Source organism: Acomys russatus, chromosome 19 (assembly GCF_903995435.1).
Source record: "Acomys russatus chromosome 19, mAcoRus1.1, whole genome shotgun sequence".
NCBI lineage: Eukaryota > Metazoa > Chordata > Mammalia > Rodentia > Muridae > Acomys > Acomys russatus.
This window is the reverse complement of record NC_067155.1, coordinates 16214388-16240774: the sequence shown is the minus strand read 5'-3', so window position 1 is coordinate 16240774 and position 26387 is coordinate 16214388. Positions and strand designations below refer to the sequence as shown.

Sequence of the window (26387 nt, the reverse complement as noted above, 5' to 3'; positions counted from 1 at the left end):
TTGAGGGTCTAGTCAGGTTGTCCTGTTTCTTGCCTGACGTTGGAGCGACCATGAGCGGACGATTGGAGCGGTTTTAGAGGGTGGAAAATTGGGATCTGAACTCACTTATGCCTCTTTGACGCAGGGTTGCTGGACGCAGGTAGCTTAATTGGCCTCGTGGTGCCGCCGTTTGAGTAAGGCATCGAATGGGGCAGCCGTACGTCTAGGCAGTGGGAAAGGAGGAGTGGTTATTAGTCAAGATGGCGGGGGCAATGTCTGTGGCCAAGTTCTGGAGGCCGAGCCGTGGCCTGGGCCAGGCTGCCCTCCTGCTGCTGGGGCGGCCTGGGGCTCGGGGCTTAGCTATATCCGTGAGTACCTGGGCCCAGCATGATCTTTCATGAGGAGAAATAGAAACGTAAAAGTTATTTTTCTTAACCGCGTTTTGGGGGTCACCGCGGCCGGTGAAGGAAGAGCGGACTCAAAAGGACCTCAGAAGGACCAGGGCACTTGTTGGAGAGAAATTCAGGGCAAGAATCCCTTCGGATTCCTTCTGGATCTCGAGGGAAGGAGACAAGTCGGGGATGAGGAGGTGGGGGTCGGAAGGGCGGATGAGGTTTGCATCGGGTCCTGCACTTCTTTATCCCTTTACTTAGATTCCGATTGTAAAGCGAGTTGAACAAGAAACTGGTTTGATTCGTATGTCCCCTGATCAAGAGTCGAGGCGAGGGACCCCGGCCGTGACTGTCGCGCACAGGAGATGGTCGTGAAGGGAGGCAAAGGCAAGTCCAGACATGGTCTTTCGCCTACCTTAGGTTTTGAGACAGGGTCTCCTCGCTCAGGAGTCCAGGGTGGCCTTTAACTCACTCAGGTGCCATCAGAGTGGCGACAGTCCCGATGTCTCCCAAGGCCTGGGATCGTAGGCGTGACTCGCCGCGCCTGGCTGCCGGCTTTGCTTGGGGTAAAAAACAAAAAACAAAAACAAAAAACAAAAAACACTTGAGGAAAGCTCAGCCTCCCTTTTGACCCATTGCTGCTGAGGACAGGACAAACGCTTCCAAAATGCTGTTTGCGGTCTGGTGATGTACCTCAGAGAGAGACATAGTGCTGGCCTAGCATGGGATGCGTCCAGAATTTGGCTCCTAGCCCTCTCTGTTTGTCTACATGGGTACGGTGACGCATGACTGAGTCCAGCCACTTGGGAGGTAGAGGCGGAAGATCAGGAATTTGAGGCCAGCCTGGAATTTGAGACCAGCCTAAGCTACATGAGACCCTGCCTCAAAACAAACAAACAAACAAACAAAACCCAAAAAACAGAAATACAAAACAAAACAAAACTCAAAAAGGTTAAAAAAAAAATCGAGGGCCTGGTGTGGTGGCGCGTGCTTTCAATTCCAGCACTTAGGAGGCAGAGGCAGGTTGATCTCCGTGAGTTCCAGACCAGCTAGAGCTACGTAGTGAGACCATGTCTTAAAAAAAGAAAAGTCTTGTTGATGCCTGGTTAGAGAGTTCTGAAGTAAAATTCCCACAAAAACAGGTCTGGTTAAGTGGTTGGGTTCTGGGGCTGGACCACAGGGTTTTACTTTTTTTTTTTTTTTTTTTTTGGTCTGTCACTTTCCAGTTAGGGGCAAGGCACTGCACCTTGCACCTCTCTGTACACTGCCAGTAGGTGGCCACTTCATAGCGTCGCCGTGGAAGTGCCCGCTTGTGATGGCACTGCACGTTGGACGCAGCACAGAATGTCGGCCTTACATGAGCGGTGAGGATCAAGACGTCAGAGTTTGGGAGAGGAAAAAGGTGACGGGGGGGGGGCAGAATGAGGGAGCTGGGCTGGCAATGCCCTGGTGAAAAATAGTTCGTAGGGCAGAGAAGATGGATTATGCAGGCAGAGGCTCTGGGTAGGAACAGAAGGGGGTAAGCAGAGGTGAGAGGACGGGCTAGGAGTGAAATGTGGGTACCCAGGAAGGTTGTCAGCGGGAGCAAGCAAATATAGAAAGGTTGCAGGTGGGGGAGTGGGGGGGTGGGGGGGGGGGACAGGGTAGGGCGGGCTCCTGTTTGTGTGCTGTTCCTCATTGGCTGGGCAGGTAGGCTGAGCGTGGAGCAGAAGCGAGGTAGCCTAGGGAAAGGTCACCACGGCTGATTAGATCTGTTTGCCTGCTGGCTCCGTCCTCTCATTTCTTTACTTATCTGAGAGGACGCTTGGGAGGGAGCAGTCTCTAGCTTTCACTGGTTTGTGTATTTAAGGTTTTCTGTTTCTCTCGGCCTTTTGGTCAGTGTCTTATGTATCCCAGGCTAGCCACCCAGCTCATTATACATAGCTAAGGATGACCTTTAATGTCTGCTTGTCCTGCCTCCATCTCAGTGTTGGGCTTGGCATGGTGCTCCACCGTGCCTGGTTTTATGTGGTGCTGGGGATTGAACTCAGGACTTACACATGCCAGGCAGGCACTCTACCTGCTGAGCTATGTCCTCAGCCCCTTCTCTCTTTTCTCCCTCTCTTCTCTTTCCTTCCGTGTGTGTGTGTGTTTCTTGTTTTGTTTTGTTTTTGAAACAGGGTTTCTCTGTATAGCTTTGGCTGTCCTGGACTCTGTAGACCAGGCTGGCCTCGAACTCACAGTGATCCACCTGCCTCTGCCTCCCAAGTGCTGGGATTAAAGGCATCTTCTTTCTTTTCTTTTCTTTTTTTTAAGGTTTATTTATTTATTTATTATGTATACTTTGCTCTGCCTGCATGTATACCTGCAGGCCAGAAGAGGGCATCAGGTCACATTATAGATGGTTGTGAGCCACCATGTGGTTGCTGGGAATTGAACTCAGCACCTCTGGAAGGGCAGACGGTGCTCTTAACCACTGAGCCATCTCTCCAGCCCTGGCATTTTCTTATGTATGTATGAATGTATGAATGTATTTATTTTCACTTTTTTTGTTGTTGTTTTCTTGAGGACTTTTTCTTTTTTTAGTTATTTTTCTTTTTTTTTTACATATACATTTGCATTACTTTATATATATATAAAATAAACTACCTACAGCAAGAAGAACCATGAGACAATCAGGAATTATATAAACGTTACATTCATAGTGTTTTGGCTATATGCCAGGGTTTTTTTGTTGTTGTTTTTTGTTTTGTTTTGTTTTGTTTTGAGGGTTTTTTTGTGTACTCTTGGCTGTTCTGGACTTGCTTTTAGATCAGGGTGGCCTCAAACTCAAAAAGATCCACCTGATTCTACGTCCCTGAGTGCTGGGGTTACAAGTGTGTGCCACCATGCCCGACTTATTTTTACTTTTGTTTTGTTTTTTTGAGACAGGGTTTCTCTGTGTAGCTTTGGCTGTCCTGGACTCACTTTATAGACCAGGCTGGCCTGGAACTCACAGCTATCCGCCTGCCTCTGCCTCCCGAGTGCACCACTGCACCCAGCATGTATTTTTCACTCCACTGAGTCCAGTTAATGTTGCCCATATACGATGGGTGTAGACTCAGCCACTGGGGCATGGGGAACCTACTAGTGGCCTAAAGAAAAATGACTCTTCCTTCTCCGGCAGCCAGCAGCAGCTACTAACTCTTCAGCTGGGGATGGGTTAGGGAGCCCCTCCCCCAACCTTGCTGGAGCTTTTAACTGGCTTGATCTTGTGATTAAAGGCACGCGCCACCACACCCAGCCCTTGTGCAGATCTTTTATAGGTGACCACAGCAACTCTCCCACCCTCCAGTTCTTCTTCTTTTTTTTTTTTTTTTTTTGGTTTTTCAAGACAGGGTTTCTCTGTGTAGCCTTGACTGTCCTGGACTCGCTTTGTAGACCAGGCTGGCCTTGAACTCACAGCGATCCGCCTGCCTCTGCCTCCTGAGTGCTGGGATTAAAGGCGTGCGCCACCACCGCCCGCTCATCCTCCACTTCTTTTGTTCTTCCTGTCCCCTCTTTCACAGTGTCCCCTGAGCTGGGTGGGGCGTGGTTATTATTGTCTCATCTACAGCTGAGCACCCGAAGTCATTTACTCTCAGCACAGGGCAGTCATGCAGCTGCCTCAGTCGCAGGTGTGGATTCCTGCCGCCTGTCCAGTCACAATCGCTGTAAACTGGCGCAGGCGCTCGAGGGCTGAGCCTACAGCGTTTTCACAGCTGTAGGCAGATCTACCATAGGGCCCCATATGCCCAGAGGATTGTGTGTCTTACTACAGTGACACTTGCACATCCGAGTTCATCACTGCTCCGTTGACAGTAGTTGGGAAGTGAGATCAACTGAGAAGCTCATTAACTGACAGATAGATAACGACAAGTGTGGTGTGTGTGCATGCACACACGTGTGTACTCACATACATTCACACAGTGGATTATTACTCAATATAAAGAAGACTGAAGCCATGAAATTGGCAGACAAATGGATAGAGCTGAAAAAATACCAAGTAAGGTCACTCAGGCCACAAAAGACAAACATTGTACTTTCTCATGTGTCAAAGTGCACGGGAGGCTCTGGCTTCAAATTTTTTATGCTTTTACCATGATGTACGTATGGAAGCTAGGAAAGTCAAGAGGGACCGCAGGCGGGCAGTGAGGAGGAGATGCACTTAGGGCAGGAGGGCAGCAGAGGGCAGGTGAGATGGAGGTAGAGAGGGGACGCTGCGGGCACAAGGGCCCCAGCAGGTAGTGCTGTGACTGGGCTGGGGACATGAGGCCAGGCAAGGGCACACAAAGTGAGGTGTGCAGAACTATGATCTTGCTGTCCAAGTGAGCAAAATACAGTGAGGGGGACAGTGGCACATCGCGCTGTGGAAGAACAGGGAGAGGCTGCTGGGAGCTAAAGGCAGAGAGTTCACATAGGGACAGGGAAGTGGGTGGGCAGCCAGGACCAAGATAGTATGGAGAAGCCTCGTGAAGCCCCAGGAGTGTTCAAGCTAATAAAACATTTTTTTTCCTTAAAAAGAACATTTAAACAGAAGCCCCCACATCAGTCAACACTACTGCTCCCAGTATTGAATGGCAGCCTCAGCGTCAGGCACGGCTGTTATCAGGGAGGCCCCAGAGGCGCCCAGAACTGGACAGGACCCTGTTGCTGAAGGGACCCCATGCTTTGGTTAGGGAGCACAGAGAAAACTTTTTTTTTTTTTTTTTTGAGACACAGTCTCACTCTGGTGCAGGCTCATCTGGAGCTCACTGTATAGCCTGTGATGGCTTTAAAACTGGTAGCATTCCTCCTGCCTCAGCTCTCCAAGGGGTGGGGTCGCAGGCATGAGCCACTGGTTGGAAGGTGCAGCTTTATCCCGATGGCACCAAGGAGCTGAGCTCTCCGGAGGAGGGTCAGGAGGGGGGACAGCTGTGGCTTTGTTAGAGCCTCAGGAAGAGGCACCTGGAGCCCTCCTCTCAGCACCTCTCCCTGGCCACTGCTGCCCTGGGCTGCGGCTGCATTTCATTGTCCCGCTTGCCCCTGATGCTGCAGCAGATGTCTCTGCTGCTCCAGGAGCAGAGGAGGAAGGAAACCACACTGTGGGAGTCGGGCTCGAGGTGCTGCCTGTGACTCTTCCCTGCAGGCACGCACAAACAAAACACACACACAAAAACCACACACACACACACAAAAAAAAAAAAAAAAAAAGAAAAAGGAAAAGAAAGAAAGAAAAACAAAACAAAACAAACAAAAGAAAAGAAAAAAAGAAAAAGAAAAAACCCAAAACTCTTTAGCTACTCCCGTGGGTCAGAATGCTTGTGCAGCTGGCACAGAGCTGTGAGTTCAGTCACCAGCCCTGCAGCAACTGGGTATGGTAGTGCATGCAGGAGGATTGCACCTAGCTCTAGACCAGCCATGGCTACATGGCAAGACCCTGAAGGGGGAAAAATCACCCTTAAGGCCTTTGAAGCAGCTCAGAGAGTAAAGGCAGCGACTGTCAAGCCTGGTGACTGGTCTTCAGGGCCCACCTGGAGGAGAGTGAGTCGGCACCCACAAGCTATCTCACGTTTGCACGCACAATAAATACAAATGTAATTTAAAAACTTGAAAACAAATCCACTCTCTGAAGCATTGTGACCCTCCCTTGTGGGATGGGCAGGGTTCCTAGGGTGCTGGACTAAGGTTAGAGCCAGGTCCCGGCTCTTCATCATGAATGGGCCTGCTTCAGGCACCTGGTCCCGGCCTCGGTGCTCTGGGAAGGCTCTCCAGATGCTGTGTACGTGCCCAGTGGGTATTGTGAGCCGAAAGGAGGTGGCTCTTGCTGATGTCGCTCCTGTTGTGCTTACCCTGTAGCCTGGAGGCTAAGTGTACCGAGACAGGAATTATAAGCTTAGCTAAAATAGGAGTTTTTTTGGTGTGCTGTGGTGGTGGTGGTGGTTGTGTGTGTGTGTGTGTGTGTGTGTGTGTGTGTGTGTGTGTGTGTGTGTGTGTGTAGAGTGAGCCACCGTCCATGGCTGGAAGGTGCAGTTTTAGCCCGATGAGGATGAGGAGCTGAGGTCTTGGGAGAAGGGTCTGGGGGTTGTGTAGCCGTGGCTTTGTTAGGTGGGTCAGGAGGAGGGGCCTGGCTCTAACCTCCCTCACCCCAGCGCCCTAGGAACCCTGCCCACCCCACAAGTGAGGGTCAGAGCGCTACAGGGAGTGGACTTGTTTTTTTATGTTTTTAATTCCACTTTCATTTATTGTGTGTGCATGCATGAGATAACTTGTGGGAGCTAATGCTGTCTCCCCTCCAGGTAGGTCCCTAGTGTAAAGGTCTTACCTGGGTTGCGTTGTGATTCTAGCAGAGAGAAGACTTTCACCAGACAGTTTTGCAAACTGTGCTGAAGCTCTAAGTGTAAACTTCAGATAACAGCATTGTGTTGCAATGTTAAGTGGCTGGACCCCTAGGGGTGTTCGCTGACGGCTTAAGAAATCTGGCTGGGTTTTTCACATTATGAAACACTTTGTGACTGACAGTTTCAACACACAAAGTGCAGTGCACTGCTGTGAGAAATGGGGAAACTGAGGTTCAGTCTGACTGTGGAGCCGTGGACTCCAAAGCCTAACTCCCTCCCAGCTGCCAGGGAGAGGGAGGAAGCTCAGACACTTCAGTGTGGCGACAGTCACGCAGTCCCCCCTGTCCCCCCAGCTCAGACACTTCAGTGTGGTGACACTCACGCAGTCCCCCCTGGCCCCCCCCAGCAGCCTCTCGCCAGGACACTTGCTTTGGGCTAGGGTCTGAAGAGCTAGGCTCAGCCCCACCACCTACTTCATCCACACTGGCCACTGTTTTGTTTGTTTTTGAGACTGCGTCACACTCTAGTCCTAGGCTGGCCTTGAACTTGCTCCATAGAGCAGACTGGCCTCTAATCCTCCTGCCTCTGCGTCCTGAGAACTGATGGTAAAGGTGTGCACTGCCACACTCAGGTGTTTAGCTTGGAAATATCTCTAGTCCAATATTGTTGACCTAACAAGAAACTTATGTTTTGAGGGGGAGGTGGCCATGCATGCCACTGTGGAGGTGAGAGGACAAGTTTGGGGTCCCTGAGGTCAAACCATCAACCTTGAGTCCATCAAGCGTCGTGGCAAATGCCTTTACAGATTAAACATGTCTCTGGCGTTGGCCTTGAACTCTAAGTCTGGTCTTGACCCTTATCTTCCTGCCTCTGCGTCCTGTATGCAACACGGCACGTCTGGCTTTTGTTGCATAGTGTTTTCAGTTCCGGGACTAGAACCGTGGCCCTGGAGGATGCTGGGCAAGTATGCTATTGTGGAGCTTCCCGCCTCGTGCCTGTGTAAAGATCTTACCTGGGTGACATTGTGATTCCAAGGCGCGAGAAGACCATGTCGCGAGGCCCAGAAGTGTTCCCGTCACCCGAGCAGCTTTGTCTGATAGACTGTGCAAGGCTGGAGAAAGCAGGTCCTAAGGGACAAACGGTTGCACCATCTGTTCACAGTAGCTTCTCTTGCAGGGGACACAGGGGTGGTGACAGTGGAGGAGGAACTACCTGAAGGTGACCACCAGGCCCCGTGAGTGTGTTTTCCCTGCCTGACCTAGCTCCTCCGGCAGGTGTGAGACTGTACGGTTTAGTTTCCATCGGCAAAACCAGAGAAGTGCGTCCTGCCCTTGGCAAGGGTTAGAGAGAGATGTGTTGTTTTGGTTTTGAGACAGGATCTCATGCGCTCTCTGTAACTGGGGACAGCGGTGAGCTCCCGATCCGCCTACCTTCACGTCCTCGTGCTAGGATTGTGAGTGTGGGCTCCCCCACCCAGCTCGAGTGTGGGCTGTGCGTCTTCCCCAGGGCTTTGCTGTGTAGTCCCGGCTGGCCCGGAACTTGATGCAGTCCTCCTGCCCCTGCGTATGAGACTAACGGTGTGCTTCGCCATGCCGGGCTTTTTAATTGTGTGTCTGTGTGTGTCTGTGTCTCTGTCCTCAGCTGCAGGTGTGTGCGTGCTGAGGCCGGAGGCGCCAGAGCCCTCAGGGGCTAGAGTTACCGGAGAATTGCACGCGACCTGTGGTTGCTGGGAATTGAACTCAGGTCCTCTGGAAGAGCAGTCAGAGCTCTTAACTTCTCCCCAAGAGAGCAGTTCTTTTTCTTTCTTTCTTTTTTTTTTTTTTTTTCCTTCTTCGAGATAGGGTTTCTCTGTGTAGCCTTGGCTGTCCTAGATTCGCTTTGTAGACCAGGCTGGTCTCGAACTCACAGTGATCCACCTGCCTCTGCCTCCTGAGCGCTGGGATTAAAGGCGAGACGCCACCGCCCGGCTAAGACAGGGATTCTTTTTTTTTTTTTTTTTTGGTTTTTTCGAGACAGGGTTTCTCTGTGTAGCCTTGGCCATCCTGGACTCACTTTGTAGACCAGGCTGGCCTTGAACTCACAGCGATCCGCCTGCCTCTGCCTCCCGAGTGCTGGGATTAAAGGCGTGTGTCACCACGCCCGGCACAAAACAGGGATTCTTAAGGGGCGCTTCCTCTGTATTCTGAGGACTAAGTAAGTCAGGAGTTTTGAAACAGCAGCCACTGCTTTCCTCCAGGGACAGCACCTGGCTTGATGTTGACTGATTCAGGGAAGGAGTGAAATGCCCTTGGGCTTTCTACCTGCAGCACCGGGAGAGCCTAGAGTTGAAAGCCTGCTGCGTCCCCGAGGCCTAGAGAGCCCATTGCTGGCCCCGTGCCTCAGGGCTCAAGGCTCAGGGGGTTTGGATAATTCTGGCTCTCTTCCACAGAGAGAGTGTAGTTAGCAGGCCCACCCCAAATGATGGATATGTTCTGAACCCCACCTTCTCGGCTCAGGCAGCTGCAGCACATGTCAGGCTCACCACTTGGGGTGTGTTTGATGGAGTTGCCTCACAAGGAGGCTTTGAGGTTCAGTGAACACTGAGATAAACGCTTCATGCGGCACCTGCGTTCATAGTTGGCTTTTTTTTCCTCTTAAGGTTTGTCTTATTTTATTTATTTACTTATTTGTATGTGTGTGTGTGTGTGTGTGCATGCGTGTGTGCGCACATTTGTGTGGGTGTCTGTGAAGACTAGAAGAGCATGAGATCCCCTGAAGCTGGGGTTTCAGGGAGTTGTGAGTCAGCTGATGTGGGTGCCAGGACTCAAACCCCGTCCTCTGGAAGAGCAGCAAGTGCTCTTAACATCTAAGCCATTGCTCCAGCCCCATCGTTAGGTCTTACTGATCTGCGTTAGTCATCCTTTCTCCAGTGTCCCCGAGTGCCAGGCCCAGAGCCTTTTTTGTTTGTTTTTTAATTTATTTTTTATCTTGAGAGGGTCTTGTAGCCCAGGCTGGCCTTGCACCTGAGCTCCTCCTGCCTCAGCCTCCTGCTGCTGGCCCGACATGCCTACGCAGCCACCCTGAGCTCTAGAGTCTTTGCTGTTCCCAGGCAGGCTAGCTGCTCTCTCAGGTTGCCCGTGCTCCTGTGCGCGCGCTCATCCAGGCCTCCCTTAGAGCAGATGCTTTGGATGTACCTGACAGGGAACGGTTATCCATCAGCCTGTTAGTGGCTCATGTTTATCATACGTTCCTTATGTGTCAGGCCCTGGGCTGGGTCATGTGTACATGTCAGCTCATGCCATCCTTGTGATGCCCATGAGAATGTGCACCGGAAGAAGAGACCGAGGCCGCGGAATGTTGTCCCACGGCACTCTGCTTGAGCTTGTGCTGTTCACAGAGGTGCCTGAGGGAAGGAATGGCCATGAGGGTGCCTCTGCAGGCCCATCAGGGAGCTTGCCCAGTTCCTGTTGGGTCTTCTGTGGCTGCAGGACTTTGTCCCTGTCTGGGCAGCTTTGCCATTCTCTGTCACTGGTCACCAGGCAAACCCCACCTCCAAGAAGAGGCAAAGGAAAAATATGGTCATTGGGTGTGGTCACATCGCTTCTCTGTAGGCATTTTACCACCCAGCCCATAATCCAGCCTCTTCACTACTGGCTAGTTTAAGATCTCACTGAATTAGTGCAGTGACTCGCAGGAGCGGCCATCTTCACTGCTGGCTAGTTTAAGATCTCACTGAATTAGTGCAGTGACTCGCAGGAGCGGCCATCTTCACTGCTGGCTAGTTTAAGATCTCACTGAATTAGTGCAGTGACTCGCAGGAGCGGCCATCTTCACTGCTGGCTAGTTTAAGATCTCACTGAATTAGTGCAGTGACTCGCAGGAGCGGCCATCTTCACTGCTGGCTAGTTTAAGATCTCACTGAATTAGTGCAGTGACTCGCAGGAGCGGCCATCTTCACTGCTGGCTAGTTTAAGATCTCACTGAATTAGTGCAGTGACTCGCAGGAGCGGCCATCTTCACTGCTGGCTAGTTTAAGATCTCACTGAATTAGTGCAGTGACTCGCAGGAGCGGCCATCTTCACTGCTGGCTAGTTTAAGATCTCACTGAATTAGTGCAGTGACTCGCAGGAGCGGCCATCTTCACTGCTGGCTAGTTTAAGATCTCACTGAATTAGTGCAGTGACTCGCAGGAACGGCCATCTTCACTACTGGCTAGTTTAAGATCTCACTGAATTAGTGCAGTGACTCGCAGGAGCGGCCATCTTCACTGCTGGCTAGTTTAAGATCTCACTGAATTAGTGCAGTGACTCGCAGGAGCGGCCATCTTCACTACTGGCTAGTTTAAGATCTCACTGAATTAGTGCAGTGACTCGCAGGAGCGGCCATCTTCACTGCTGGCTAGTTTAAGATCTCACTGAATTAGTGCAGTGACTCGCAGGAGCGGCCTTCCCACGTGTAGGTCGGAAAGCATGGTCCAGGCCCACTGCAGTGGGGAAGACACACCTGGGCGTGTGGACGGGTGCATCCTGTTCTCAGTCTCTAAGCTCCGCCTGCTCCTCCTGAGTCTTCAGTGCTCGGCCTTTTATATAACCGCGTCTCCTCTCTCATCTCTCTCTCTGAAGTTTGGTAGGGCCAAAGTCTGGTATCAAATTCCATCCTCAGAGGCATGGATCTTCTTGCTCTCCCATCATGTCTGCTTTTCCCGCGTTATGTTTGCAACCTTCGTGTCTCTTGGTGGGTTCGCTTGGCTCTCAGTGTGGGGGTCATAGTGGGGGGTCTCAGTGTAGGGGTCATAGTGGAGGTCACAGTGGCCTTGAACTCATTACTACTTTGCCTCGCTGTAGCAGAGCAAGTGTCTCAGTCTGGGTGTCCATCGCTGGGAAGAGACACCATGGCCCTCCTATAAAGGAAAATAGATACTGGGGCTGGCTCACAGGGTCAGAGAGTCCGTTGTCATCATGGTGGGAAGCATGGCATTGGGCAGCCAGACATGGTGCTGGAGAGAAGCCTGGGGTTTTACATCTGGATTGGCAGGCAGCAGGAAGAAAGAGACACTGAGCCTGGCTTGAGCATTGGGAACCTCGAAGCCCGTCCCCAGTGACACACTTCCTCACACGGCCACACCTAATGCCACTTCCTAAACATCCAGATATGAGTCCGTGCCGGCCATTGTCACTCAGAGCACCACAGTGGGGCTCTAGGCATGCGTCTTCTACCTGCTTGCTGGCTTGTTGTGATGGTCTCATGTATCCCAGGATGGCTTGAAATTAGCATATGTAGTGGAGGATGGCTTTGAACTTCTGATCCTACCGTTAGATCGATGAAACCACAGGATGTGCCTTCGTGATAGGTTGCTGTAGTGCTCGGATTGGATCTAGGGCGTTGTGCATTCTAAGTCATTAACCAGACATCTGAAGCCCTGGTTTTGTTTTTTTCTTTCCTTGAGATGGTGTCTTGTTCCATGGCTTTGAACTTATGGCCCTCCTGCCTCAGCCTTGAGAATCCATCATGTCTGTGTTTCTTTATTTTTGAGACGAGATGTCATTGTTTAAACCAGGCTGGTCTCTTGTCCTCCTCCTTCATGCTGGCACCTCCAGGCCCCACCTTCCTACCACTTTTCAAGCACATATTATGCTCAGGCTGACATGAACCTCTGTGTAAATCACCCGAGGAACTTTGCACATAGCCGTCTGCAGGTTTTTAGACTTGAGAAAACTCAGTGTTTGCAGAGAGCCACCCTGTGAGCTCAGAAAGTGGAACGCAGGTCCGTTGAACTCCAGAGCCGCTGACCTCAACCAACCGCTTATTCGCCCGTGTGTAGGGTAATTAGCTATGGAGCGCTTGCTGTGTAAGCCAGCTCGGGTGGCTCCCCTGCCTGTGGCACGCGTGGGAGACAGACACGGAACAAAGAGACCTTCCAGGTAGGTACCGAGGCCCTGCTGTGCCTGGAGCTCAGGTCGAGGAGAGGTTGCTTGCTTCCTTCTTGCACAAACAGGACGAGTGTGCCCGAGGGTTACCAGCCTGAACCTGCCCTGCTGTGGGGAGTGAGAATTTCCTCACAGCCACAAATGCATATAATCATGCCCAGGAAGCTGCTGCCCCCGCTGGGACCTCGGGAGAAGGGAGAGGACGCAGGTGGGAAGTAGCTGGTGGGAAAGCCGCTGTTTCTGTGGCTTCCCTTAACTGCTGAGCTGAGAGGAAGCCTGGCTGCTGTGGGGAGAAAAGATGCAGACATGTGGGAGCTAGACAGACTGCGGCAGCTGGGTCGGGGTCCTGGGGTCTGAATCATAGGCCTGCTCGGTTGGAAGTCCACTTGTGACGCGTGTTTTTAGATTTGTGGCCTGGCACAAGCTCGTCTGCCTCCCTAAGCCTGTTAGCTCATCTTTTTCCTTGCGTACCTGGTGCCCCAAGGAAGCGAAGCTCAGGCTGCCTCCCAGCTAGTCCGTCACATCCTGAGCACTCAGGCCTTTTGACGGCTTTGTCAGACGTGCCTTCTCCGATGGTATCCTCCTTTACGGTTCTCTACCTGTTTTCCGACGACGTCAAGAAATGGGACGGCAGAACGAACCAGAAAGGTTTAGTAAGTGGGGCTGGAGAGATGGCTCAGAGGTTAAGAGCACTGACTGCTCTTCCACAGGTCATGAGTTCAATTCCCAGCAACCACATGGTGGCTCACAGCCATCTGCAATGTGATCTGATGCCCTCCCCTGGCAGAGCTCTGTATACATAATAATAAATAATAAATCTTTAAAAAAGGTAAACATTGAGATGTAACAAGAATAAATTAATTTTAAAAAATTTAAAAAAAGGTTTAGTAAGCAACAAGCCAGTGTTGTTAGGAGGTGGCAGTCTTTCTCCCTCTTCAGCCGCCCTCCCTGTGCTGAGGCTGGGTTGCCTCTGTGGGTTTCATAGAGGGAGGCCAGTGTGGGAAGATTGTGTGAGTGCTTCCCAGCCCTGCCCCCAGCGCAGCAGCCTCCGTCACCTCCATCACCGACATGGGGCAGAGGGCCCTCCAGGAAGTCTGAAGACACCTTTAAAGAAGCCTCAGGCCGGTTTCTGTTGTGGTCAGGGTTTTCTGGCAAGTGACTTTTCCTGGGACTTGGCACTAGGACATGCTCGGGGAAGACTGAAGTGTACAGTCCAACTATTTGATTGATTGATTGATTGATTGATTGATCGATTGATTTGGTTTTTCAAGACAGGGTTTCTCCATGTGGCCCTGGCTGTCCTGGACTCGCTTTGTAGACCAGGCTGACCTCAAATTCACAGAAACCCACCTGCTTTTGCCTCCTGTGTGCTGGGATTAAAGCCATGAGCCACTACTGCCTGGCTTTTGATTTATTTCTTTGTGTTTTCTTTTTTCATTTTTTGAAGCAGAGTCTTCTGCAGCCCAGGCTGGCCTCAGTCAGGAGCTACTCCTGCCGTCTACCTCCTAGGCGTGCACCACCACTCCAAACCAAACCCACGAGAGCGTCAGTGACCTAGGCAAGCACTCGATCTCAGATTGAACTGAGCCACATTCTAAGCTTTGTTTTTCTGTTTTGTTTTTTGTTGTTGTTATTGTTTTGTTTTGTTTTTTTGAGACAGGGTCTCACGTTGCCCAGGCTGGCCTTGAACTTGCTATAATAGCTCTCAAATCTCCTGTCCCCACCTCCCAGGGTTAGAGATTGAGCTGCCAAGCTCAACTTTATTATTATTATTTTTTAAAGCGATCTCACACTTTTGGTTTTGAATTTGTGGCCTCTTCTTCCCTCAGCGCCCCAGTACAGGGTTAGGAGTGCACACCATCATTCCTAGCTTTTTGTTTGCTGTGCATGGTGGGGTTTTCTTTCTGTGCCCCAGGGCTGTCCTGGAACTCAGCATTTTTCTGCCTCACCTTGTGTGCTGTGATTAGTGGTGTGTGCCTGGCTTTGTGTTCTGTTTATGTATAAAAGATAGAGGACAGGAGCAAAGTGAAACTTCTGGAAACCAGATCTTCGTGGAGAGGAGTATGTGGAGCTTTAACCTCTGAGAGGCGTGAAGGCCCTGCAGGACTCCTGGCCACTCTGAGCCCACCGCGGGCCTCTCCGAAGGATGTGTGCCGGCCCTGGCTCTGTGCTCGGCATATTCTGCCCCCGTCCTGGCCTGCTCGTTACACTATAGGACTCAGTTTTTGTGTCACCTTCTCAGAGAAGCCCTGCTCTTGTCCTCGAGGCTGTGGGATGACAGGAGTCGCCTCCTTTCCTGTTTGGTTGGCGTGTCTTCCCCTTCTGGGCTACAAGGACAGATGCCTGCGGTTCCTAGAGCCCCGCACGGGCCTGGGGGCGAGCAGGTGCTCCACTACTTGTTGAGTGGCCATTTTGGCTTTAGCACAGGGGCTGCCCTGGCAGGGAGAAGGCACCGATGCCGGTGATGTGCTTCACCAGGTGAGAGAAGGGAAGGCCAGAGCTCTGGTAGAATTTGTCAGAGGCAGCACCTGGAAGGCCAGCTGCCCTGAGGCTGAGGCAGTAGCATCGTGTGGCCAGCCTGGGCTGGGTAGCAGGAGCTTGTCCTCCCCCCCCAAAAAAAAGACTTACAGATGCCCTGTGGGGCATTATATAAGCATGCCCTTTTCTTTTATATTTTATTTTATTTTAGTTTTTGAGACAGGGTTTCTCTATGTATCCCTGGCTATCCTAGAACTCACTCTGTAGACCAGGCTAGCCTTGAACTCACAGAGTTCCACCTGTTTCTGCTTCCTAAACTCAGGGATCAAAGGTGTGGGTCACCACAGCCCCATAAGTATGCCTTTTTTAAAAAGCTCACTCCAGATGGATTTTTTTTTTTTTTGACATAGATTCTCTGTGTGTAGCTGACCTTGTGTGTAGATGGCCTTGAGGTGACCTCCTGCCCCATCGCCCAGGCGCTAGAGTTACAGGCTTTCACTGTTGTGTCCAGCGACCTTTACGTTCCTGTGACCAGGGGATGCATGAAGGGAAAAATCACTTTGCCATGTCACCCATTAAGAGATTGGTCCCTGGGGCTGGAGAGATGGCTCAGAGGTTAAGAGCACTGACTGCTCTTCGAGAGGTTCAGAGTCCAAGTCCCTGCAACCATATGGTGGCCCACAACCATCTATAATGTGATGTAATGCCCTCTTCTGACATGTAGGCATACATGCAGACAGAGCACTGCACACATAATAAACAAAAATCTTAAAAAAGAAAGAAAGAAAAAAAAAGAAAGAAATTGGTCCCCATAGCCAAGCAGTGGTGTCACAGGCCTTTAATCCCAGCACTCAAGAGGCACAGGTAGGCAGATCTCTGAGTTTGAGGCCAGCCTGGTCTGCAGAATGCATTCTAGGACAGCCAGGACGACACAGAAAAACTCTGTCTTGAAAACAAAACACAGTGGGGTGTGGAGAGGATTAGGACTTGAAGGCTAGCCTCAGACAAGAAACAAGTTTGAGGCTAGCCTGGGCTCCATGCTAGCTGAGCTCCAGCTGCTCTCATGGTGCACTCTCTGCCTTTCTTCCCCAGCGCCCCAGCAGGCAGCAGCAGCAGCAGCACTTCCCATCCCTGGACGACAAGCCCCAGTTTCCAGGGGCCTCTGCAGAGTTTGTAGACAAGCTTGAGTTCATCCAGCCCAATGTCATCTCCGGCATCCCCATCTATCGTGTCATGGACCGCCAGGGCCAGATCATCAACCCCAGTGAAGACCCCCATGTGAGCCTGCTCCCCGTCCCCAGGCCCCCCATGCCCAGGTCCCTTGCCTGACCCCTCCGTTGGTCCCAACTTTGCCCCTGTGTCTGCCTCCGCCTGCAGCTGCCCCAGGAGGAGGTGCTGAAGTTTTACAGGAGCATGACGCTGCTCAACACCATGGACCGCATTCTCTACGAGTCCCAGCGGCAGGTTCGTGGGGCCGGGCCGCAGCGGGGTGGGTCACCCCAGGCACCTACCTGTGCTTGTGTACAAGGGAGGGGTGGTATAGGGGGTCCTTTCAGTGGTGTCCTGAGAGCTCCAGGGGTTCTGCTGAGGCACTGAGAGAACGTGGGAGAGGTTTCATCCAAACACACTGGAAACACCTGCCAAGTACACAGCAGAGAAAAGTGTCTCCATCACAGCCATGACGTTGGGCAGGACATTTTTCCTGTCTTTGTCTTGGCTCCCGCACTGTGTGACAGCTGGGTGCACACTCAGTGTTAGAGTGCTTGCCTTGCCCTGGCTTCTGTCACTACCTGTACAAATAAGTAAAGAAAATGCTTGAAAGCCAGGCATAATGGGAGCTGGGGAGATGGCTCAGCAGTTAAGAGCACTGACTGCTCTTCCAGAGGACCCAGGTTCAAATCCCAGTACCCACATGGTAGCTCACAACTGTCCGTAACTTCAAGATTTGACACCCACAGACATACATGCAGATAAAACACCAATATATGTTAAAACAATACAAATGAACAACAGCAACAACAAAGCCAGGCATGGTGATGCAGCCGGTGATCCCAGTGCTCGGGAGACTGAGGCAGTGGGATAGCTGTGAATTCCAGGCCAGCCTGAACTACAAAGAAAGACAGGCATGGTGGCGCACGCCTTTAGTCCCAGGACTTGGGAAGCAGAGGCAGGTGGATCGCTGTGAGTTCGAGGCTATCCTAGTCTACAAAGCAAGTCTAGAACAGCCAAGGCTACACAGAGAAACCCTGTCTCAAAAAAACCAAGAGAGAGAGAGAGAGAGACTATCTCAAAGCTGCCTCTCCACCCCCACCCAATAAACAAATGAGTGAGAGCCAGTGTCCCATCCATCCTGTAGTGTTGGGATGGGACTTATGCTATCCAGAATGGCAGGAGTTTACCTAACATATGCAGGACAGTGTCCTTGGGCGCCAGTGACAGACTCCTCACTCCAAAGGAAAGCTCAAGAAACAAAATCAAAAGTAGTACTCAACAGGTGACTAGTTTTCCTCCGGGATAAAAAAGGCTAGGAATAGGGAGCCGGGAGCTCATCCGGTGGCAGCCACGTGGCAGTGGATGTCCTGCTGCCACCTTCCATGGCTCTGCTGTGCTGATAGCGCTGCTTTCTTTCTTCATGGTCTCCTTATGACTCTCAGAATCCAGGCACCCGCTGGAGTCTAATTCCACGCAGCAAGTAGAAGGAAGGTGGGAGGCACATCTCGACTCTCCTCACTCAGAGCTCTCTAGGGCGGAGCCCTGAGTGCCGTCTGTACAGGTCCTCAGACCTTCCTAGTTTCCAGGGAGACTGCACTAGTCCTTTCATCTGGGTAGCTCTTGCCTGTGGCGCGATGGGTGCTCTGCTAAGGAGGTGGGGAGGACTCTGGGTGGACAGGCTCTGCCACTAGCCCATGGTGGGGGTGCATCCCAGCTTCCTCCACATACTGACTGAACTTGGCAGCCCCGAAGGCCCCCCATACCCAGCTCCCGCCCACCTTCTTGGCACCAGAAAGTCAATTAACATTTAATTGGCTCCCCACATAAAGAAAAGCCCTTCTCCATCACTTTCCCAGCCAGCTGGAAAGCGCCCTTCAGAGGTGGGCAGTCCTGAGGCACAGTTCAGGGAGAGCTCTTCCACATGATCTCCTACTCCAGGGGTTCCCCAACTCTCCAGGCAGACTTCCATCTTGGCGCCGTAGCTCTGGTTGGTGTCATCTCTGCTCATACCCCACAGCGGACAGCCTGTCCAAACTTGACCGGTGTCTACCCTTCACGGTCTCATCTGTTCTCTGCCATCGCCCTGCCTGCTTTCTCTCTGTTTCCGGATGTTCCCTCGGGAGCTGAGTAGCAGCTGCACGGCGCTGTTGGACACCCACCCCACGCCCTGCCTCGTCCTCACTGGTGCTTGTTCTGTGCTTGTTGCCTCATGCACACAGGTCCAGGCATCCTGGCCCCAAGGGAGGCAGGAAGAAGATGGGGTGGGGTGGTGCCAGCAGTAGGCTCCCTTATCCAGAAAACCAGATTCCATTAAAGCCCCAGGCTAACACTGTCCCTGACCAACCACCTCTGGCTGGCAAGAGGGGCTGGGAGCCCCAGTGTCTTTTCCAGGCCCAGGGACAGAGAGACGAAAGTAGCTAGCCAGGGTGGTCGGTGGTCGCTCTGCACCATTAACTTGGCTTTGAGGGCTCTGTCCATCTGCCCCTCCCACTGTCTGCCCAGCTCCCGGCCTCTCTCTCCTGCCTGGCTGTGGTCTTGTTCGCCATCCCTTCTCTGCAGATGCCCTTGGGGGAGGCTGCAGCGCTTCTGCAGGGTGTGCTAGCGGACAGTCCAGGCGCACCTCCCCCCCTTCTTACCTGAGGCCACAGCCGTTTGGCCTCCTGTCTTCCCTCGGGCTTTTGTGTAGGCCTTCCCCCCCCCCCCCCCGCCTTTGCTCAGCGCAGCAGCTTCTCTGCACATCTGGCTGTACCTGCCTGTGTCCTCCTTTGGGCTCTGGTCATTCGGCCTTCACTGTCCATCCAGTCCCTTCCGGAGGCAGGGGCTCCTGTAGCCCAGTGCAGTGGTGACCGGTGATTATGAGTCAGGCAGGAGCTGGGCACAGTGGCACACCCCTTTCATTCCAGCACCCAGGACGCAGAGGCAGGCAGATGGCTGTGAGTCCGAGGCCAGCCGCGTGTACGTTGTGAGTTCAGGATAGCCAGGGCTACAGAGAGGCCCTGTCTTTAAAGACACCCAACAAAAGACACGCAGGTTTCTCTGTCAAGGACTGCCTTCACCAAGCCTAGACCTCTGGCCCCTTCACCTCCAGGGCCGGATCTCCTTCTACATGACCAACTATGGCGAGGAGGGGACACATGTGGGGAGTGCCGCCGCCCTGGACCGGACGGACCTGGTGTTCGGCCAGTACCGGGAGGCAGGTATGTCTGTTGGCGGTTGGCGCATTTGGGTGTCCATTGAGCACTGCAGTTCATTTTCCCTGGGGCTCTTCCAGGAGCTGCATGGTGCTGTGAAGGCCTCGGCAGCCCAAGCAGCAGCATTGCAAGCAGGGTGGGTGAGGCTGTGACAGGCTGTGAGGTGTGGGGTGGCACCTCTTGCAGTTGAACGGCTGCTTGAGGGATGCTGAGGCTCAGGCCTGGCCGAGGGCGGGACACAGCTGGACAGCTGTCTACCTCGTACAGGGCACTTCTGGACTCCCCAGAGGTGCTGTGCTCCTTGAGGAGCCAAGGCTGGCCTGGTGCAGGTGCCTCCCAAGGGGTAGAGCCCGGTGAGTCCTCTTTACTGACGTCTGACCCAGCGGCGGCCCTCTCTCTTTGTCACGCTGGATGCCCTTCCATGACCAGATGGAACATTCCCAGTGGGGCGGTGACAGGGAGTGGTGTTTGTTCAGGTCTGAGACGCAGCAGCAGGTGCTGAGGCAAAGCAGGAGTTCCCATGGGACCTGCTGTTTCCTGGTGCAGCTCAGGTCTGCCTGGGCGCTGTGGCCTGTGGCGGCTGGAAGTTTGGTTCATGGTTGGTGTTGGTGGAGATGGCGCCCCGGGCCTCACACATACCAGGCAGGCACATTACCAGCCTGGGACTGTGTGTGAGAGCACCGTCTTCCCGCCCTTGCTTGGCAGGTCTCGGGTAGAAGGCCCAGTGGCTGTGTCTTGTGTGTCTGTGGGCAGTCTCAAGGCGCACTTCCTCCTCCACCTGCAGCCAGGTCCTTAAGAATTTATTGTGCCCATCCAGAGACATCTGGCAGATGGCTGGGAATGAAGGCCAAGGCGTGGTGGCACGTGCAGAAGCAGAGGCTACGTAGCCAGACTCCCAAAAAGCCCAGTGAGAGTATTCCAGCACAAGGAAACAGAGGCAGGAAGATTGCTACAAATTCAAGGCCAGCCTGGCCTACATGAAAAGTCTGTGCCAGGGTTGGGTGGTGTTGGCACACGCCTTTAATCCCCGCACTTGGGAGGCAGAGGCAGGTGGATCTCTGTGAGTTCAAGGCCAGCCTGGTCTACAAAGCGAGTCCAGGACAGCCAAGGCTACACAGAGAGACCCTGTCAAGAAAAAAAAAAAAAAAAAAGTCCAGGCCAGGTGGATATGGTGGGGCGTACCTGTAATTCCAGTGCTTGGGAAGTAGAGGCAGGCAAATCTCTTTTGAAGTCAGCCTGCTCTACATAGTGAGTTTGAGGACAGCCAGGGCTGCAAAAGTGGGCCCTACCTCAAGAAGCAAACAAGCTGCTTGTCATGAGACCCCATTGACCTTTTTTGTTGCTTTGAAACGAAGTCTTACTACAGAGCCATGGCTGGTCTGGAACTAGCTTTATAGACCAGGATGGCCTTGAACTCACAGAGATCTGCCTGCCTCTGTTTCCCAAGTGGTGGTGAGCCACCACCAACCAACTTTTCATATGAAAAGATGAATTCGGCAGTAAAGGGTTGGGAAAGGCCAGCTTGGACACCTGACAGCTGCTTCTGTGTGAGCTCAGGCTCTGGGGTACTCACAGTGTTGCCCTGAGGCATGGCTGTGAGTTGTGACCCCTTGCAGTTATAGCGAGAGGACTCCAGCTTGTCCTGAAGCGATCCAGTCCTGACTGTGCAGACAGGTGCGAGCCACCTTTGATGGTGATCTGGGGTCCAGCAGATTTTCTTCCTGTCCTGCAGGTGGAAGAGGATCAGTTCAAGACACAGATCTCAGTTATTCTGGGGGGTGGGGTGGGGAGGGACCCTGGGCTGGGGGTGTGTCCAAGGTAGAGTATTTGCTGGCACGCCTGCCTGGGGTCCTGGGTTCTATGCCGTGCACTGTTGTAAAAAGGAAAGAAAAGAGGTGTGTTGACAGCCCCCCAAGGAAGGAGGGCGCTTTCCCTCAGTGTTGTGGCCCATGTGCCAGTGGATGGTACCCTGTATCTATGAGCATAGGGGTAGCACATAGGATTCAGTGAGCTCTTTCTGTTTTTTTTTTTTTTTAAAGATTTATTTATTTATTATGTATACAGTGCTCTGCCTGCATGTGCTCCTGCAGGCCAGAAGAGGGCGCCATATCACACTACAGATGGTTGTGAGCCACCATGTGGTTGCTGGGAATTGAACTCAGGACCTCTGGAAGAGCAAGACAGTGCTCTTAACCACTGAGCCATTTCTCCAGCCCGCTCTTTCTGTTTTATGACATTTATTTATTGAGACAGTGTCTCACTTCGTAGACCAGACTGGCCTTGAACTCGCTTGAAATCCGTATGTCTCTGACTCCCAAGTGCTGGGACTAAAGGTTTGATTCACCATTCCTGGCCAGTGAGTTAAGAAAGAAAGGAAGGAAGGAAGGGAGAAAACAACACAAAGTTGGAAGGAAGATGGCGGGGTCCCAGGAAGAGTTGGATGTCGGGATCAGGGTGATAAGCTCGGGGCATGGGGATCACCTCCATCCATTGCATTCATATATGAAATTACCAAATAATTTAAAAAGCCACATATAGAGTGGCTCTTCCCCCAACTGACCATGTGCCCTAAAGGCCAGAACCAAGTTTTTTGTGGTTGTTGTGTTTAGTTTTTCAAGACGGTTTCTCTGTGTAGCCTTGGCTGTCCTGGACAGCCCTTTATAGACCAGGCTGGCCTCAAACTCACAGCATCCACCTGCCTCTGCCTCCCGTGTGCTGGGATTAAAGGCGTGCGCCACATCTAGCTATTGAAACCAGTTGTTTTGTTTTGTTGATTTTCTGGGTTTTTTTATTTTTTGATTTTGTTTTTGTTTTTACAAAATCCCTTCTGCCATTTTCTGTGCAGTGTAGCCCTGTCATATGCAGTTTAGTTATAGACAGTGCTCCGTACTGAGAGTTAATTCAAGACGCCATCTTGCCTGGCATCCAGAGTGCTGTGCCCACAGCCTGCCCTCCCACACTGACCTGAAGCTCTCAGGAGGGCGGGGCTGGTTCCAGGTTGCCCACAAGGCTGGTGTGACACTCATCCCCCCTACCCTACGCATGAGCCTCACAGCTGCCTCTCCTGCCAGGTGTGCTCATGTACCGGGACTACCCTCTGGAGCTGTTCATGGCCCAGTGCTATGGCAACGTGAGTGACCCAGGCAAGGGGCGCCAGATGCCCGTTCACTATGGCTGCAAGGAGCGCCACTTCGTCACCATCTCCTCTCCGCTGGCCACACAGATCCCTCAGGGTGAGGACCCGTGCTGAGCGTCACGCATGCCATGCCTATGACACACCTCTCTGTGGGTCTGTGGGTCTAGGCCTCCAGCCTACTAGTTGGGTGCTGCCCTGTTAGAGCCTGGCTTTCAAGGGGTCTCTTAGAGGACGGCTTCGTGGTGCCCCACTCATGCAGCAGCCGTGGGTGATCTTCCCAGACTCCTGCCGTTTCCACACCACCCCTGCACCAACCCCCCCCCCCCCCCCCCGAGCCAGCAGGAGCAGGCACTGCCTCATGGCCACACTCAGACTGTCTAATGACACTGGCAGTTGCTGTGGGGAAATCGAGCATGCATTAGTATTCCTGTTACAAAAAAACAGGAACCTGAAGCCAAAGAAGGAAATGACTTACTAGGGACTTGCGGTAGGGAGGGGGGCATGGACTCACTCATGGGTTCTTGTGACTACAGAGCCCCCGGTCTACCCTGCCCTGGCTAGCCTTGCTCCTCAGAACCACATGGACTCCCTAGAGCATGGGTAGGCGCCCCGAAGCTCCTGGAATACTAGAGAGACTGCCAGCTTGCTGGGTCTGTGCTCATGCAGCACACAGACCAAGTATCAGCTCTCTTGTGGCCTCCTGGGCCCAGAGTCTGTCACAGTGTCAGGGGCCTGTCTGTTGACCCGGTCTAGGTGTGAGGCTCGTGAGTCTGCAGGCCTCCTTGGGACAGAGGTGGGAGGTAGAGCTCTGTCCTTTACGGTGCACTGGAGTCCCTCGTTCAGCAGATGTGTGGAATGGCCATGTGCCAGGTGTCACCCTAGGCTCTCTGAACAAGAGTGACACATGTCAGCCCTGTTGATACTGATGTTAGCTTGGGGGAGATAGGTAGAGAAGAGAGTGGAGAGGGTGCCTAGGATGCTCTGGACAAAGTGGTCGGCAGGGGGAGTGGCAGAGGCATTGAAGGGCAGACTGGAAGCAGTGTGGAAGGGAGCTGTGTGGACAGACCAGAGGACGAAGGGGGGGGGGCCGTGCAAGCAGGTGAGCCTAGTGGCTATTGCAGGGACTATGGCCCACAGTGCGGTGAGAGCCCAGAGTTAGGACGGAGTCCGCCGGACTCACACTGTAAGAGTCTGCTGCTGTCCCTTGGATGACAGGTTGAGGAGCAGTGGTGGGGGCAGTGGGCTACTCAGTAACTAGGAGATGGGGTGGTGGCTTGGGCTGCAGTGGGAGGTCCAGGCTGGCAGTCCTCGGAAGGTGGCGGAAGCATGGCCGGCTGGATTCAGGGTCAGTGCACAGTTTCTGCCCGTGCAAATGGAAGGACCGTACTCCAGTTAGCTGAGGGGGAAGGCTGTGGTGGGCAGGCCCCGGGTGACACCTGCTGACACCCTTCCTAAGCCTGAGGCCGTGTGTGTGTGTGTGTGTGTGTGTGTGTGTGTGTGTGTGTGTGTGTGTGTGCGCGCGCACGCGTGCGTATGAGACACACACACACACACGGGGTCCTTATTCTTACTCACACTCTGTCATCCATGTGCCCATGCAGCGGTGGGAGCAGCCTATGCTGCCAAGCGCGCCAACGCCAACCGGATCGTCATCTGTTACTTTGGTGAGGGGGCAGCCAGTGAAGGGGATGCCCACGCCGGTTTCAACTTCGCTGCCACCCTGGAGTGCCCTATCATCTTCTTCTGCCGCAACAACGGCTATGCCATCTCCACACCAACCTCCGAGCAGTACCGTGGGGATGGCATAGGTAAGGGCCTGCGCCGCCCCCCCCCGCCCCCCCCCCGCTCCCCTTCCTGCTCTCTTCCCATGGTGCTGACACAGCGAGGGCCCAGGAGGCAGTGAGTGGAGCACACTTCATTCTCTCCCCCGAGGCCTGACTGGCACCCTCTGTCCCTGCAGCGGCTCGGGGCCCTGGCTACGGCATCATGTCAATCCGCGTGGACGGCAACGATGTGTTCGCGGTGTACAACGCCACGAAGGAGGCCCGGCGGCGGGCTGTGGCGGAGAACCAGCCTTTCCTCATTGAGGCCATGACCTACAGGTGTCTGTCGCCCTCCTATCACTGCAGCCACGGCTCTGGCTAGCCTCTCTCTGCCCCCAGGACACGGCCTTGCCACGACATAGTGCATTCCCTTCCTTGCTTTGTCACTGCTCTGTCCTTTTCTGACCCCTTCACTCCCAGCTGATCCATGTCTCCTCCCCTGAGCAGGATTGGGCACCACAGCACCAGCGACGACAGCTCAGCATACCGTTCAGTGGACGAGGTCAATTACTGGGACAAGCAGGACCACCCGATTTCGAGGCTGAGGCAGTACCTGCTGAGCCGGGGCTGGTGGGATGAGGAGCAGGAGAAGACCTGGCGGAAGCAGTCACGGAAGAAGGTGCGGACCCTTTGGAGCTCCAGGGTGTGGGCTCCGCTGGCCCTGCACAGGGAGGACTGCGGGAAAATGGGAGCCCAGGACCTGGGACCTTTGTGTGGCCTCTGGAGCCAAGCTTCCTGGACCACATGGCCTCAGCAAACTCACTAGTTCCCAGTGGAACCCCGCAAGTCACCTACCAGTTTGCTCATCTCTAAGTTCCTGGGGTACCCACTTCCTAACCCGGTGCACGTGAAGTGGGAGTGCTCCAGCTGGGCTGCGGCTGGAGATAGTGTCACCCCTTGTAGGTGTAGGGCAGATGTGCTCTGGCCTCGGGCTGCACAGTGCGTACTGGCTCAGCCCTGACTCCGGTGTTGCGAGGAGTCCTTGCCCGTCTCTGCATCCTGTGCGTCTACTCCCGTTCCCCCCACTGTCAGCTGCTCAGTGCGCTGTCAGGTCCTTGCAGGCCAGAGCTGGGGATCTGGACTGTTGACTAACCCCAGGCTGAGGCTTCAAAGGGGTGGGTTTGGGAGGCAGGGTGAAGGGGACAGCCACTTCTTACTCTCCTGTGTCTCCCAGGTGATGGAGGCCTTTGAGCAGGCCGAGCGGAAGCTAAAGCCGAGCATAAGCCTGCTCTTTTCTGACGTGTACCAGGAGATGCCTGCCCAGCTCCGCAGGCAGCAGGAGTCACTGGCACGGCATCTGCAGACCTATGGGGAGCACTACCCTCTGGACCACTTTGACAAGTGATGCCCTAGCCACCCTGGGGCAGTCCTGTGCTGAATGGGGCAGGGTGCTGGCAAGATTCTGCCCCTCCCTAGTCAGCGCTACTAAGATGCTCAGTGGCCAGGGTGGCACCCCAGACTGTCGTGGGGTAACTCCCACTCCCCATTTCTGCTCCCCCAGGCTACTTCCCTGTTTGCAGCCATTGCTGCGGCTCTGTCGCCCACTTCACCTGTTACAGTGCCTTTTAGGGGTGGGACCAGGGCCAGGGCAGACCCTGTGGGCAGGGTGCTTGCCCAGAGATTGAGCTGGCCAGCACAGTGAATAAATCATGGCTCAGCCTTTGAATCTCTGCTTCCTCTGGTGTCTGTCTCAAGTTTGTTTGTGTGTGTGTGCGCGTGCGCGTGTGTAGGGGATGAGAGAGGCCAGCATGGCTGATTTGGTTTTGGGGGTGTGGTTTGTGTAGTTACACAGTGTCTCAGTGGAATTTGTGATCCTGCTTGAGCCCCTAGTTCTGGGATTATAGAAATGCACACAACAGCAGCCTCTGGGGATAGTGTGGCTTCTTCAGGCAGAAAGGCTTGGAGACGCTACTTCTATAAATGTGGCAAAGCTGAAGAGCCGCCTTGGCACCA

At 53.3% G+C, this 26387-nt stretch overlaps 1 protein-coding gene across 1 annotated transcript; it reads left to right on the top strand.

Annotated features, from left to right (window-relative positions):
* The first annotated feature begins 214 nt into the window (after positions 1 to 214).
* Bckdha (branched chain keto acid dehydrogenase E1 subunit alpha) lies at positions 215 to 25942 on the top strand. The gene is made up of 9 exons (XM_051162625.1): positions 215 to 347; positions 16165 to 16350; positions 16450 to 16536; positions 19373 to 19481; positions 22547 to 22708; positions 24213 to 24419; positions 24572 to 24713; positions 24882 to 25053; positions 25609 to 25942. The coding sequence occupies exons 1-9, from the start codon at positions 240 to 242 to the stop codon at positions 25777 to 25779; spliced, it is 1344 nt and encodes a 447-aa protein (XP_051018582.1). The 5' UTR covers positions 215 to 239; the 3' UTR covers positions 25780 to 25942.
* Positions 25943 to 26387: the final 445 nt, after the last annotated feature.